The sequence below is a fragment of the Saccostrea cucullata genome, unplaced genomic scaffold (genome assembly GCF_032062105.1).
Source record: "Saccostrea cucullata isolate Sc308-1 unplaced genomic scaffold, CSIRO_AGI_Scuc_v1 ctg616, whole genome shotgun sequence".
In the NCBI taxonomy this organism is placed as follows: domain Eukaryota; kingdom Metazoa; phylum Mollusca; class Bivalvia; order Ostreida; family Ostreidae; genus Saccostrea; species Saccostrea cuccullata.
This window is the reverse complement of record NW_026929709.1, coordinates 316,892-334,645: the sequence shown is the minus strand read 5'-3', so window position 1 is coordinate 334,645 and position 17,754 is coordinate 316,892. Positions and strand designations below refer to the sequence as shown.

General features: G+C 31.8%; 1 protein-coding gene across 3 annotated transcripts in view; it reads right to left on the bottom strand.

The window, feature by feature from the left end:
- LOC134281928 (pyrokinin-1 receptor-like) overlaps window positions 1-17,754 on the bottom strand; it is a 41,935-nt gene that overhangs the window by 12,431 nt on the left and 11,750 nt on the right. Inside the window, exon 1 of one of the 3 annotated variants that reach the window (XM_062764363.1) lies at window positions 3,099-3,521. The exons of 1 other annotated variant lie outside the window; for it this stretch is intronic. In XM_062764363.1, coding sequence (XP_062620347.1) covers window positions 3,099-3,456 — 358 coding nt within the window. In that variant the 5' untranslated portion in view covers window positions 3,457-3,521. Of the gene's footprint in view, window positions 1-1,816; window positions 2,335-3,098; window positions 3,522-17,754 lie in introns of those variants that run through there. One more of the 3 variants, XM_062764364.1, reaches the window with a different exon arrangement.

The window sequence follows — 17,754 nt, the reverse complement described above, 5'->3', positions numbered from 1 at the left end:
TGGACCTTCAAATATTTCTAACGATAGTTTGGATTTTAAGATATTGGTGATAAACAATGAGATGATGTACTGTAAGTAAAGCCTTTTAGTATAAGGACACATTGTTTGCAGTACACTGGACAACTGAATACCAGGTCGCCCCTTGCTAACATTCGGTCTGGTGCAATACGGTTTATGCTACTGTTTGACTGTTTGGTGTTACGACACTACATGTACTAGAATGTCACAGTCCACCTAAAGTCCAGTCAACAATTAACAAACACCCCTACAAGGTTTTTTTACAGATAATTATGTGTTCTGAACACATTATGCTCATATTAAAATTAAGCAAGCATGATGCATGCTGCAAATGATATGCAGATTCATTATATCAAAGAGAAAAGAAAAGAATAGCTGAAATGTAGAAGATAAACCGGAATATGAAGGACACAATCACGTTAACTTTTTTGCACTAGCTTCTGTGACATCAAACAGTTAATTAAACGGAGAATGATAAGTGTTATTTGTCCATTTAATATCACGTGTTTTATATTACAGTGAATATAGATGGATGCACAAGCTGACAACAGTCGACAAAGACATGTAAAACGATGAGAACATCCATTAAGGCTGTACAACTTAAGTGTTCTGACAGAAGAAACTTTTCCTGTGATGTAAGGACAAGGCGCCAGAATTGTTTCCAGTTAATTATGTCAGTTCAACATGTTTAATTGTTAAATAAGGACACTACTTTACTTTTACTAAAATTGATATGTGCTGTTATAAAAATATCTCAAATGAGAGTATTTCATTCGCTTAACAACTCTTACAATAAAATATAGCCATAGTCGTTTCTGATTAATTTAAAAATGAAGAGATGGCTTTTATCGATTATATTTGTTTTCCATTTTTCTCCAAGCCTTGAGAATTTTTTATGCAAAAGCTGTCATAATTACCAAAATGCAGTCTTTATTGTGTTTCAACATAATCATTTACTTTTTATAGAAACCTCCTATCCTTTCCTGCCATATTTAAATATAGATATGACGGTATTAAAAAGGTTTTAATCTTAGCATTGGTTGTTCTTGTTTGCTTGTTTGTTTAACATACCTTTCGAGTTATTTTCTCGCATTTTGAGACGCCAAACACTTGCCGGTGAATGGCTGCAAACTTGATCAATAAGAGATATTTTTTTGTCGGCATCTACTGCGACACGGAACATCGGTTCATATGGTTTTATCCAAAGGACCGTATTTCACATTCCACAGTGAGATTCGAACTCCCGACATTAGGGACAACTCTTTTCTCCGCGACTCCAGAGCAAACGTTCAAACCACTGCGCCACGTGGGTGTTAACCGGTTCAACAAAAGAAACAGCTTCTGTTTATCACTTAAAAATGCCATTATAGGAGATACACAGTGCAACTTACAAAAGGAATAACAAACACGGTCTTTTAAAGCTTTCCCAGATATATACATGTATGTACATATAGCATTAAATACCAGTTAATAAATCGCTGTTATCAATGGTACAAATAACAAATCGGTGCGATTACAGACTTTAATCACAACTTGACCAAGAAACAATAAAATGATTTTGGGGTATTAAAGAACATAATTCATAGTTTCTTTAGTAAACGAGTTTTTTTTTTTAAATGAAATAATTTAGGAAAAGACAATCAAAACGATGCAAATAATCAAGTAATGTTTAATGATTAAGCGAATTATGTGTAAAAATTGAACGATAATGTGCTTCCTAATTGAAATTTGACCTTCCTAAAAGAAATATGTTTTCTTGTTTCAATTTGTTATCGATCAACTCATAAGGAATACTTACCCACGGAGATAGTTACTAAATCAGATAGGGCGAGACTCATCAGATAATAGTTTGTTACAGTTCGCATGTAAGCGTTTTTGTAAATGACCAGAAAAGTCAAGGAATTTCCCAGTACGCCACTGACATAAACAATCATATACACAAATGTTAACACGGACACCATGCTTATATCACCCCTCTGTTTCCCAAGATAAGCAATAACGAACAAATTAGGATCGAAAGAAACACTGTCATTGAAGAAGGAGTCATTGTATCTCCCCTGGTCAGGACGTTGAACTTCAAAATCTGTAGAATAGTTGGAGAAGTCCGTAATATTACTTCCGAATTGTATTATATGTACCATCACAACCGACCGTAAATCTGAACAACAACGAAAAGTCAATGATGATAGCAGTTTGGAATTTTCTACAAACACATCATATCTCACAGCCAATGAATTCGACCGGATGCACAAGTGTTATGGGCTAACCACTAAAAATTGTTTTCATTTAGTAAAAGTATGATATGCGGGGGAAAACTGGATCAATATCAAAATAACTGAAGAGAATCTAGTTCCTTAATTGGCTACCTTAAGAATTAATTGTCTTCGATCATGTTGTCACTTTCTATTCCCTTGTGGTAAATCTGGTTGAAAAATATCGCGACCGAAAAAAAAACGACAGAAAAAAAACTCCCTTTATCTGAATGAATGGTTTGCCACAACTGTCTGCAAAAACCGACTTCAAACATCAAAAAAGATGTTCGGCCTGTCAGTGAGGATTTGAAGAATATGGAGGCCTCATGTTCAGTCATAGTCATAAAAGGCTTTTTATTATACTTTTTAAGTTTTGTTTTCAATATAAATTTTCTTTAAAAAATCATTACGAACCTCTTCTATAATGTGTTCCAAAATGAATGTGCATTTTTACAAATATGTAACAAAAATATTTACATGATAAAATTATTGAATTCTTCTAAAAGCGTCTACTTGTAGAACAATATATGCATAATAGTTTTTAAACATTAAAATTTAATTACATAAAAATGTCTTATACCTGCACATGTATATCACAAAGAAATATTCTACCAATCCATTCATTGGTCGAAAATGGTTCACATGAATGGGTTATCAATCAGAAATATATTGCTTTGAATTCTTATGTATAGATTTAAACAAATCCGGCAAATAATTTCATTTTTTAGCATAAAGATGTTGAAGGAGGCATCGAAGACTTGAAGCAAATAAAAATTAAAGTAAATAATTGTATATTCCTCCACTACTCGGCATAAACGTCCAACTTACCTATGATTATAGTGAGTAGATCAGCAGAAGCTAAACTCAGCAGGTAGTAATTTGTCACTGACCGCATATACACATTCTTCAGGATCACCAACACGGTGAATATATTCCCTATTAAACCGGTCAAAAATATTGTTACGTAAATAAAGGTAAGTATGCAGACTGTGAAATAATTAATTTGTCGTTCACCAAGGTACAGTTTTATAAAATCCTCAGAAATGAAATTGGAATCACTTAAATTGCTTTCATTTTCCTTTCGATGCACATTGAATTTCTTTTCATTGAAACTAATGTTTTGAGATTCGTAATGTGTTGTAAGGTAGTCCCATGGGACAGGTATAGACCTGTTTGGATAAGTCATGGTTAGAATAAAGAGGATGCAGTCCAAATTCACATCAGCTGTATTTTGACTGTATATTGAAGCTACAAATTGATTCACCGATTAAAAGATGTGAGGCGTTTGTTGAAGCCAGCACGGCATGCGCCCGTGTTGGTCACATTTCGTGACGTTTACAGAATTTTTTTTTCAATCGGGTCATTAGTCAACTAAAAGAGTGAGCAGAGACACTAGTAGAAAATTACAGGATTATCGAAAATCCGATAACAACAATAAAATTAAATGATTTTCGAGAACGTCCCACGCTTTTGGATCATGTGGTAGGTATATATATATATACTTGTCGACAAGCTAAAGAACTGGTTAAAATAGCATAGCAGAAGAATGGCTTATTAAACCAATAACATTCAAATTTGTACTCTATGCGAAATTGTTGAACTTAACTCTTTGGTTTAGATAAATTTAAAACACATGGGGATTAAAGAACCGTAAAATAGCCTTGTAACTTCTATTCATTGGACTGAAAACGGAAAAGTGATATATAAAAGATGGAGGTGATAATATATGGAAATTAATAGAGTCTCTTCACTTCATTTACAAGATGGCGTGTTAACTTGTATTATACTTCAAAATCTCACAAGCCCCTGTCTCATAATTATAGTCTCAAATAAGAGTATATGACGCGCTTTCACGTAAAAAGTACAAAAGTTCGACATTAGTCCTAATGAAAACTAATAACATCTGACAAGCTTTTAAAGGCAAAGAGGGAAGATTTAAATTGTCTTTCCAATTCTTTTGTTTATTACTCAAAACGGTATTTTATGCATTTTTTTTCAGATAAGAGTTATTTTAATCAAGAGATGAAAATTGATGACAAATAGGAATTTATCCAAAACACGTACACTTCAAATACATTTAGACAAAGAAAAAATAAAGATATCATTGACCAATAACCCATTTTGAGGAAATAGCTATTCCGTTTGTTAGCAAAGTGTTTGACTTATTGGCAGCGGTTTGTAGTGCTACAAGTAGACACTTATACTTAACCTATATTATCAGTTTTAAAATAAATACTTGATTTTTCTAAGATAGGTCAACAATGAACAAACATCTTATAAAAATACTTCTGAAATTGTAAAAAAATGGTATTTTTCAAAAATAATTTTTCAATGTTCAAAGCATTTAGAATCGTAAAAAAAAGATAAGACAAAATTATTCAGTTCACGTGAAAATATATGAAAAATGGCATTTTTGCATTCAGGGGAACTATTTTCAGCCAACTTAATTCTGACCTTTTTTGAAAATTCTAGTATCTAGTTTAATACTGATACTAGTATATATCATGCTCTAAATGCCTCGTAAATACATTAACAATTAAGTAGTTTTACTTTTATTTGATTAATACACCGATAATACAATCCATTGAACATCATAAAACTAGGGGTACTGTGAACACTGAACATGCACACTAATTGATACTTCGCGCCTCCTATATATTATTAAAATGACAAAGTCCACCTTTTGCTCTTGGAGACCCAAAATAAAAATCAAATCAAAAAGTAAAATAGGAGGTCACAATTGTATTATGCAAAATTAAATTTCATTTAATGGTATAGGTGAAGTTACGAATAAGAGATGGGTACCCCAAAGCGTAACAGACGTACAGACAGACGGACCTACACCTCGATCACTATATATCCTCCCACTTTTCAAACGGAGGGTATAATCAGCTAAAAATCAACAAACACCGTCTCAGTCATTACCTCTATGTTATTGAAGTCATGAATGAAGGTTTACAATTCTATATGATACAGGCAATGACGGTGAATATCAATCGATAAATTATTGTAACAGGAATGTTACTTTTTCGTTACTGAGCAAATTTCTTCCTAAGTAAAATACTAATAGCAAGGGAACTCGGTAAATAATCTTATCAATGCCAAAATACAAGTTTAGCTCTAGGTGACCCAATATGAGTGTCAGACCAAAAATAAGGTAGGAGGTGCATAATGGCATTATGTATTAAATAATCTATGAAAGTATCGTTAAATTTTATTCAGTGGTATAGGAGGAGAAACGGAGAAAGAGATGGGTACCCTGCAATATTATGAAAAGAATGGCAGTGTCCATGCTTTGCTATGGCAAACCAAAATATGTGTCGGATCAAAAAGTAAAATAGGACGTTCACAAGGGCACGATGTAACAAACATTCAGTTGAATTTCACGCAGTGGTATAAGAAGTTTTGCGGAGTTTGTTTGGTACCCAAAAGCGTAACAGATGGTCGCATGTACAGAGATCCTGATCACCATATACCCTTCCATTTTTGAAGCTGGGGTATAAAAATATCAAAACATTAGACGTTAAAATCAAAATATGAAGGGTGATAATAAAGTTCGCGAACTAATTGAATAACTTTCATAAAAAAAACAATATTTGCATAGAGTGTTCATTATATTTTTAATTAGTCCTCTCCGGTTTAAATGCATATCTGCAGTTGTTCTGCTCATGCGCGAATCACGTGATCTTGGCGGTAACGTGACCTGCTCCGTAGCGTTCTGTCAAAAAAGTTGAAAAAAATTTCTGATCCTTATATTTCTTTCCAATTAACTTTTATAGCAAAAACAGTCTATTTGTCAGAAATTGCCAAATATTAGCAAAAGAATGGGTGGAGAAGAATTATATTTCTCAGAATGAGCATGGTGACCATCAAAATCACAGCCCTCTGTCTAGGGAAAGTCATTTATTCAATGTGGATCAAGTATGGACGCCTCTTTTTTTTTTTTTATCTAATCTACTGTGTTTAAAATCTAAAGTAAACGATATGTAAGATATCTTATAATTATATCATAGTTAAAATATTCAACTATTTTTCAAACTGCAAATTGGATATCTTTCATAACAAATTGCTTATCCTAAAACACATCTCTTTGCAGCTTGCTTTCACTGGGCAACAGAACAAAATATACCTTTAACCATCTCCCTTCTCTCACTAAAACGATCAATTTTTGATCAACCCTCGTAAATGTGACAGAACGACTGGTCATAATATTCTCCATCCAAAACACTCATTCTTTAAGAGCAATTCGTTCATTAATTGTAATGATTTTTGCATTATGTGCATTTTTTTAATGCAGGACATGTCCATAATATTACGGACAATTTGGTTAAATATACATGACGTTTTCAGAGTTGAGGGGTTATTTCTTTTTCTTTTTGATTTTCAAAATCAAAAGAATCATTGCAAGTCCCTGTCGTGACCAGAATCTTGGTTGAGTTATACAAAGAAAAGTTAAAAACTATATCTGAAAAATGTTTATCTATAGCCTAGTTGCATGCAAAGATATTTTGCACATAAAACGAAGAAACTTTCGTACATTCCCCTTTTGAACTATTGTAAGAAAATAACTAATGAACATTGATTCAGCATTTCAGATGAGTAGACTCATTCAGAAAATTATCAATAGACAATGTTTACATCCCGCGGAAAAAGAGAAAAAGGGTTAGAATTACAATGGAGACTTCAGTTTATGCTGCTAGAGCTAAACATTGCTTGAATATGGCAAATTTCTTATTTATACCGATAATCAATTAGATACAGATTATAAAGTAAATTCTGATACATAACAAAAATATCCAGTTCATAATTATTTCCGATATAACCCCCTCCCCCTTGTCCCGCGCCGTCCGACCTTTGACTCGTTTTTTTTCTGCCAGTTACGATGTAGATATACGGTTCGTCGTGATTAGCGGAAGTGTTAAGTTTCCAGTGATCAAACTCTGTAGGCGGTGAATACTGTTTCAATGAAACTTACAATCCTTATTGCAATTTGTTTTTATTGTCCAAACAAATGCATTTCAAAGGAAGAAGATGGAAACTTCATGATCAATATTTTATCAAATGCAACAAACACTTCATTGCACCGAAGTTTGACTCATTTTTCTGAAAATTATTTTAAATATATTCTTAAAAATATTATCTATTTTCAATTCATATGAAACAAACAAAAATTTGTTGCCAGACTGAGAGTCAGATACATGTATAATTTAACAGATTCACTTAGATATTTTTCTTAAATGTACATATGTCTCAGGTAAAAAAAATCGGATATATGTTGGCATTTTTATGAAACTTTAAACCACTGTTACTTAATAATATATTTGTACCAACAATAGTAGCAAGTATTATAAAACAAGATTTACACATGTAGGAAATGAAATATTTTTTGATATTTTCGATCTAACGACGTTTTTCAAAGAAAATATTTCCTGGAATTCTCAAAGAAAAATTAGACATAATTCCTGACGTTTTATGAGCATGTTAACCTGATTTATTGGCAGGTCTGACGAGTGCAGAAATTATACGTCTTCATGTTGTTGACGGCAAAAATTATTAATGTCAGACAATCTTGTAGAATTAGATTTAACTTTACGTAAATTTGATTAAGTAATGTTGTCATATCTGGAAGAAAGAGTACGTATAAATTCTTTTGTACAATTATGTCCTGTGTCATAACTTTTCAGAGGAGACTATCATTGGTTTTTGTTTGAATGTGCATTGCTTGAAACCTTCAGACTGTAACATATTTAACCTTGTGACAATAAAGAAAGCCAATTCAATCATCAAAATCTTTTATATTTATGGACAAAACGCGAATAGGCAGACAACTTAAAATATACCATAAATCATTGGATCTCAATCACTCAACATCGAAAGCGGTGGGAGGGGGCAAGTCTTGGAATTGACTTGTTTTCAATAGAAATCTAAAAGATTCAAAGGACGTGAATTATAATGCTAATAACTAAATTGAATAAAAACCCGATGAAATGACGTAGTATGAAACCGATCGATTGTACAGTCAAAGATATTCAAGATGTTAGATTTTGCTATCAAAATATCTGAAGAAATTTTAAATGATTATCATTGGTAGTCAAAACGAAACTTTTGGCGATATATTTTGCATTTGATAGGGCTTTTTTGTAACGTAAGTAGCGTCTTGCATATAAATAAAAGAATGTTTTCAGTTTCCTCCTCATTTATTTTTTAATATCCAAATAGATTATGAGAAAAATATAACCTTATTTACAAAGAATAAATAAAAATTGTGGTAAAATTTGAAATTAGATCGCCAAAAAAAAAAAAAAAAAAAAAAAAAATTATCTGACCCCTCTGCACTCATAAAATGTTATTTTTCTGGCATTGCACAGGCAATAATTTTTTTTTTTACAAGTCAAGCTTTTAAGTAATTTACCAAAATGCATCGTCAGTAATCTTATAATTAGAGAGGAAAACTTCAAGCGGAGGATAATGATGTAGTATATTACTGATTTTGAGGAAAAAATCAGGACTATTTTCCTGGATTTTCGCAATGTTGGCACTATATAATCAAGGATCAGCACTGGACATTTGAAATTAAAAAATTAGCCAGTTGAGCAGCCTACACGAAAAAAAAAATGAATCCAAACCTTGATAATGTGTATAAACTTTGAAAGAGAGAATATATTTTATTATTGAAAAAAAACCTTTGTCACAAAAGTTTCTCAGTTGTCTTTATTTTAAATTCATTCACTGGTTTATATTGCATAATTGTAGAATCAAATCCAAAGATCTTTATGGTAATAACTAAATTACAAATGCACGGGGTTTAGAAACAAATGTTTTTCCAAAGCAAGCTTAGGTTTGTTAGCGTCATGTTCCGATAATAAGTCGCCATGTTGAAAACTGCTTATGAAAATTGTAAAGAATTTAAGTAATGCATGTCTGCTTGAAATAATAACGATGTAAAGGAACATATATAATAAAATTAATTATTTGCAGGCTCTTCTTAAGAAAAGAAATGCGAGTTACCGTACCTGTAAAATATATTGCAAGACACAGACTTAGCGATTCCTCATTTGAATCGGCATTTAATTTAGCGAGAAATAATTAAAGCGATATTTGCCATGCCTCAATAGAAAGTTCCAATGATCTTAAATGTAGGAATGAATCGTTAGCAATATTTAATTCTAGCGGATATATGATTCTAGCGATCTTAACACCATTGCTAAAAATGTCAAAATTAAAAATCTTCTTTCAAATTTCTTATTATTCCATTTTTATTGATGCATGTCTCTCATTTAAAATCATTAGACATAAGGTAGCAAAGCACAGGGATATAAATACAATGAAACTTTAAAGCACATAGAAAGACAAAAATAAAAGTATGCTGACAAAGTAGTCCGTTAATGAATAATTTATAACTTTTTTTCATTCTGAAATTAATTACTCTTTTTTAAAAACGTGTCAGTGACATTGACATTCAAATCGATGCTTCAATTTCAATTATTAGTTTATTATTTTATATTAATGCTTATATTCTCCACAATCGAACAATAGAGGGAATATTTTAAAAAATGCGAACTAATTTAATACATTCCATAATACAATTCAAATTCAGTCTTAGTGTCCATTACTTTTTAAAGTACATGTAGCCCTCTCCAAATTTAATGTGCATCCGCTACCGTTCTACCCATCTGGTCCATACAGTCTCGTGACATGCTCCGTAGCATTCTTTTTGCAGAGGGTAAAAATTTCCAAGTCTTATGTTTCTGACCATGCAAATTATTTTTTTAATAACATGAGCAGTCTATTCCTAATCCTGAAAGCAGTTTGGGTGGATAAGGATACTCTCTCCCAGAAAGAGCATGATGACCACAACAAACCGACTCCCCTGTTTCAGAAACGTCATTTATTCAATGTGGATAATGAATGGATGCCTTCTTTTAATCATATCTGATATGTTTAAAAGTTTAATTAATCGATAGTTGAGGGATTTAATCATTATATTATTATTATTAAGAAATTAAACTTTTTTTCTAGCTCTAACTTGGCGATCATTCATAACAAATTGATAAACTAAGGACACATCTCTTCTCCAGCTTGCTTTCACTGTGTAACAGAGTAAGTGTCATTTTTAACAATCCCTCTTCCTTCACTGAATGATTAACTTCTGGAAAGTCTTTTGTCTTCATAAACCTTGAACATATTACTAGTATTATAAGTTAATGCAAAGAAATTTCCAAGTTAATCTTTAAATTGTTCAGCCGATCGTTGCCCCTTCAATACTGTGTCAACCAATTTTTTGCACAAGTCACCTACATACTGATTCCATTTTCACATTGTAACGTTACAATCATGAAACAAAACATTTCATTACATATGCTTTGTAAAGAACATATGTTTGACTACATGGGTGCCAAATTTTATCCTAATCTGAATTGTGGTTTTGTAAACATAGAGATAGTTCGCGAACTTTTTGATGACCTCTCGGTAATCAATTTGATTTAAACAAAATTAAGAGTAAATTTATTTTCCTGTTTTTATGTCCAAAAGTTCATTTATAATACAGTTGCATAAAACATTTTGTAGAATATGTATAATGACTCATTTGTACATTTTGTTATCAAACAATGATGTTAATAATACTCAAGTACGTTAATGATATGATGCACCCATGAATGTTAAAAATGCCTCATAAAATAATTGTCTAAATCATTGCTTTTTGATGAATCGGATTTTGAAAAGCACATATAAGTTTTTATACAGCGTGATCATTTTTAGGCAGTAAATGTCAAAGTTTTCTATTTAAAAATACTTAAAGTAAATATTTCTCAAATCATTTTGATTCTTTGCACAATTTCAAGCCGAGAAAAAGCAAAATTTTTAGCGAAGTTCAAGCTGTTAAGATAAAGTAATCAAAATTCCTTTAAAAAGAATATAAAATGTTGCGTATAAAAAGAAAGGGTCATTAAAAACTAAAATGATTCAAGTTGTATGAGAACAAGGGTGTAATATTTCTAAATGAATCAGTATACAGTCATGTGATTCTTAAGCTGATTCGTGGATCCACTATTTATTACTCGACGAGCATTGATCACACGTTAACAGGGATGCAGTGCTTGGGCTTTTCCAGTAACCCGGTTACACTTTTGCCTTTGATATTACATGTATGATTGTTTTTGTTTTTCCGACTTAGTATTGTCTAATGAAGTTAAAATGCGGACGACTTTTTGGTAAATGTCGAAAAACTAATAGATCGAAAGATATTTGTTTTTTCAGACACTATGGGTGCTGGATGGATATAAATCTGGAAACATCAACTTTGGTGCTGATTTGGTGGATATTATTTGAGCCATGTTCCCTGCTTGTCTAGAATTATTTGACTGCTGGTATTTTCTTTTCTGAACATAGTTTTGATCTGGGGGGATACTATTGTAAATTGCTTGATGATCACTGGGTACCAATTTCATACTTCTGTGGTACCTCTACAGAGGCTTACCCTTGTTGTTTGGTTTTTTTTTGTTTTTTTTTTGATTATCTAAGTTTTTCTATGAGAGGTGATAGAGTCTTCTACATCTTTATATCTTGCACATAAGCAAAAAAAAATCGTGCTCAGGCTTTCTGATTTACCCGGAAAGTAACAGATACCTATGTTTATATCGTTATTTTTGTTAAAGAGATAGATGCTCCTACCTACCATTCTACGCTACAATCGCCAGGAACAATGGTCGTGGTAACAGTGTACAGTGGTGGTCACTTGAAGGTTAAGTCACAGGAGTTAGTGATCATTGATTGACGTGTAAATTAATACATTGTCATTAATTGTATAAATGAGTTGGTTATCTTTGATTGTCTAAATGAGTTTGTGATCATTGATTTAAATTTCTAAATTGGTGTGTACATCAGATATGATGAGTCCACATATACTAGTATCTCCCTTATTCTTTTGGAAGTAAAATGTAATTATATTTGAAAGGTAGAAAGGTATTCTATTCTTTAGAAATGAAACTGTGCATTAATATCTGTAATCTGGTTTTGATTTTTTACTATTTAATATGTACCTTTGTTTCAATAACTTTACTGTACATTCTCTCTATTAGTGGTATCAAAATACTGTTATCGGTACGCTCGTCTTTTTTATGAGTGTTATGAAAAGCAAAATCAATAAGAAATTTATTCTTGAATTAGCCTAAAATACTGATATATACCCTTTAATGACAAAAAGATTAAAGTGTCCAAGATAAACATCAGTACTTAAAAGACCTTGGCTAATTCTTGTCAAAATACTTGATCATATCAAAGTATAAGCAGTTTTGTGTGTGGGATTATATGAACTTTTACCACATCACCAATACTCTCAGAAAATTATTTTGATTAAATGTTGATCCTTTGTATCAGATTGCATTGATTTAGGTCTTCTTGTTCTTAAAGTACATGACATTATTGCGCTAGTGGCAACAATACCTTGTGTCTCCAGATAAAAACCGCTTTTAAGTAGAGTTGATTTTTTTCCTTTAAAAAAAAGAGTAAATGTGTTTTTTTTCATATAAATGCAATGCTATAGTCATTATACTTTCTAGTGCCTAATGATAATTAGACAGAAAACGCCTTAAAGCGAGCAAAAAAGTTACGGACAATGCTAAACGTATCATAAATTTTAAAGAAGAATCATAGTTTAAAAGATTTATTGACTTACTTAATATTATTATAGCTTTACCACTTTTCAGTTTATATACTTTATACCATATAATAAGATACAGGATAACTTAATCAATCAAATGTTTTTGTAACAGTTCAATGCAATTTTGACTTAAGTTGTTTTTTGACAAGTGCGTTGCATACAAGCTGCATTTCTGGGTATAAATTGATACTCATCTCTTAGATGCTACATGTAACATTTATTTCAATAGTGAACTGTTTTCTGAAATGGTCCATTTTTAAGTGACAAGTTGTACTTTAAACACTGTTGCATATATGTCGCATTCTGGAATGCATTTTGGCAATGTTTCAAATGCCACATATTATCACCGTTTTTTCACAAAAAATTGTGTTCGCAATGACAAACTGAAAGGATTACCTCATAAAATTTATTTTCTTAAATGCAATTGTATTTAGTAAACTATACGTATATTATGTTTGTTACTAAATTTACTATATCTATTTTAAAGCATCCATATAAAAGAAAGAAAGAGATTCTAGAAATTAAGTAATGTTAAAAACTTTTGCTTTTGGCCTCCAAAGTTTTGCAGGAAATTAAAATCTCCGTACCAATGTCTCGAGAATTCTAGATCTGGAGAATAAAAAAAAAAGAAAGGAAAAGAAAAATATTACCAGGGGATTAATTTCTCAAATGATGAAGAAATCTTTGACGTATAAAAAAAATGGTAATGCTGACATTTTTGTAACCAGCTAGTTCCTTGTAATCTATAACTTTGACCTACATCGGTTGTTTTATTAGGTACCAAAACTCCCTTGCCTACAGTTGATGTGCTCATTAAGCACAAGGGACTATAACTAGAGCGCAGAAAATAAGATATTTTCTATAAATATCCAAAGGACACGTGAAGCGATTACACAAAGCATTCTTACATTGATTAAAATGTCATGAATTACATAAAGATTGTAATCCGACTAGTATGATCTACCCCTTAGTAGAGTTTTCTGTAATATATGTCACGGATTGTGATGGAATTTGATCGAGTTTATAGATCTGATACATTCAGCCAAAATTTACAACCTAATTGTACTCTACTTAACAGTGATGTCGAATAATATAATTGGCTATCATCTGTTCTATTGACCGAATAAACGTCAAACACCATATACTTTACTTTTCCGCTCTCATTATTCTTTCGTCTAGACCTGTGATATATAAGAAGAAACATGTTTATTAACACATGAGTGAAAGTGAACGAACACAGGAAATGGTGAATGAAGGAGAGCCGTGTTATTAATGTCAAACATATCATGTCTGGAACACGCGCACTCTCTATCAGTTCATATCAAAGGAGGATTGGGTCATGTAATTTATCATTTATCATTTTATGTTGTTTCTTTAAAAAAATGTCCAATTTTTTTGTCAGTATGATTATTATTGACTAAAATTGCACTTTTTTGCATTTCAGTAAAGTCTTCCCTCTGTAAATTTAAAGTTATACATGTATGTCAAATAGGGATTGAGTGGCATTTCTATTTTTTTTTTACGATGTCATCAACATTTCAATTATTAAAACAACCTATTATACATGTATACAACCCCATCCAAAAGGATAAATGCCAAGGTCTTTATTCTGGATAAAGAAACAACATATTATTGCAGCAAAATGTGAGGAAAAATGTGAAAACTTTCACCAAATGTTAGAAAAAAATCATAGTTTTAGTTAAAAATCTTCTTTTGCCCTGCACTAAATTAGTATTGTTTAACGAATTTTTGAACCTGAATACTTTTCGTTATCTCTATACATTCCAACATATTATTAAATGTTTAAAGAATATTGATACTAAAAAAAAAAGTGGTTGGTCTTCAATTCTCGAAATGTATTCTTTTTCATCACGTACAACATGTACTTTTTTTCTCTTGTTGTTTTTCATGAAAAAATGATCATTACAAGATGATTTGATGAAAATTGTTTTGAGAATATAACAGAGTGTATAATGAAAATATATATTTAGAGGAATATATACCCGGTAATCACAAAATCACAAGAAAACTGAAGGATTAATACGATGTATACATGTAACTGTAAACTCCACATTCTAGCGAGAATCGAAGTTGAAGCTTAAAATACAGCTCAATCATTACATTTAGTTTACGATCAATGTTCACCTGGTGCGAGGGCAATTGCAATAAGTATTAAAATTCTTAAATTAAACGAATATAACTTGTTAGATGAAGTTTGATTGTAATTCTATCAAATCAAATAGTACTGAGGGATCAGATGAGATGACTTAGGTCACGTGATTCCATTCAACCAATCAGACTTCAGATACCATAGACAATTACATCTACTGAAAACCTAAATGCCCAAGGGTGGGTTTATTATTTACTAATGATAATATATTAAAATTGTGGCGGGCAATCTTATCAATAAATTTGATTTGATAGAATAATCAAACTTCATCTAACAAGTTATATTGTTTAATTTAAGAATTCTATCAAATCAAAGTACTGAGGGATCATATGAGATTTCAGAGCTGATGTATTTGTCTATGCATAAATAAATAAAATAAGAGTAGAACTAAAGAACATTCCATTTATTTACATTTTTCAAATCGAATTTAATCAAGTAACACTTTTTAAAATACTTTCATTAAACTGTGCAGATGTCTGTATCGGTTTGTTATAAAACCTTTGAAAAGTACTAGCGTTGGACCAGCCAGCTTTCTCCATGATAATGTCAATTGGTACTCCTGCTTTATGAGCGGCACTAGTAGCAGCTGCCCGTGTTGAATGTGGGCAAAACTTAGATATGTCTATCCCCGACATTTCCATTGTATCACGTATCCATCTACTTATGGTATCTCTGCTAACACCCTTATGAGGTTTCATAGTACTGATAAACAATTTCTTATCTTGTCTTATAAATTTTGTTCTTTCTAAATAGTCACATAGTGTCCTCACAATACACAGTTCCTTTTCTACATACATTGGAAACTTAACATTATTTACATGCTTTCCTGGTTTGGAAGTTTTTAACAAAGAACTATATCTAATTTCTACATGATCATTTCCTACAACTACATCATCAACAGTTAACAAATGTAATGTTTGACCTCTTTGACCAGTCAATAAAGCTAATAACATAAGAGTTTTACATGACAGAAGTTTCAAAGACAATTCTGAACGTGGAAATAATGTTTTCAAATAATTTATAACTATTGACACATCCCATGTGCAGCTATACTTTGGTAATGTTGGTCGTTTGACAAAAACACCTTTTAAATATCTTTTAATTAGAGTATGAGATCCAAAATTTTCTTTACCACACAGTGAAAGTAATGATGAGACAGCAGATCTTGCTGTATTGATTGCACTATATGACAATTTTTGGTCAAACAAAGTTTGTAAAAAACAAAGAAAATTATTTACAGTTGGATTAAATGAATCAATTTTCCCTGAATCACAAAATTGCAACCACAGTTTGATATAACTCCAGTATTGTCTTTGAGAAGATTTCCTCCAGGAGTTGAAAATGACCACGGCAAGGTCTTCCGATATTCCTCTGTCCTGAAGAAGTTTCCGGACAACGGAAAACATCCCATCTTCAGCTTTGGAATCCTGTGTTGTCTGTTCGGATCTGTTGGCATTGTAAGGATGTTTTTGTTGTTCAGAAGGTAAGGTTGCAGATAAATCATTTTCAGAAGTGCTGGAAACCACGCTTGTGTGGGCCACAGTGGTGCTATTACTACTGCATTTGTTTTGTCCTGCTGAATTTTCTGCAATACTTTCCCCAGCATACTGAAAGGAGGAAAAATATAAAATTTGTCATTTTTCCAAAGAAAAGAAAATGCATCAACACCAATAGCTTCGGGGTCTGGGAGAAAAGACACATATCTATCAAGTTGATGATTTAATCTGGATGCAAACAAGTCAATTCCATTTTTTAAGTTAAATATTTGACATATACTGTCAAAAACAGTCTCGTTCAGTTTCCACTCTAAATCATCATTAATAGTGCGTGACATATATGCTTCTACATTGTCAATGCCAGGAATATGAATATCCATAATGTTTCTTGCTATACACCAAAACCAGATATCCCTAGCTAACAAATTGAGTTCAAATTCTGTCCCCATGTTGTTTATATAATGCATAGCCACCATGTTGTCCAATCTAACTTGTATATGTGTGTTTTCTGATGTGCTACAAAATGTCTTAATGCTCAGAAACACCGCTTTAAGTTCTAGATAGTTAATGTGATAAAGCTTTTCTTCATATGACCAATTTCCACCAGTCTTCTTGCCAGACTTGATTTCACAACCTCCCCATCCTTTTTGAGAACTATCTGTTTCTAAAATAATGTCTACAGTAGGAATTAGGATGGCCTTTGAACTTGTGCAAATATTATCACACCACCATGAAATGTCCTTAATAGATTCAACGGTCAAAAGAATCTTTTTGTCAAAATCTCCTCTATTTTGTCGTAACATATTATCTTTGAAAATTTCAAGATTTCTGTATCGTAGAGGTGCATGTTGGACAGCTGGTGAAGCCGCAACCATTTTCCCAATAAGCTGCGCCAACTCTCTTATCTGGATTTCATATTTGATAATTAATTTAGACCCTAGATCCTTTATATCTTTTGCTTTGTCTTGCAATAAAGAAACGATCATTTTCTTAGAATTTATGAGAAATCCTAAAAATGCTATTTCTTGCACAGGCTCAACAACAGATTTGGTAGGATGAATAGTAAATCCTAAATTGTCAAGTAATGTTGATGTACTTCCTATATTTTGAGCACAATGTTCAAAACTATCACCTAACAATAAAATGTCATCTATATAT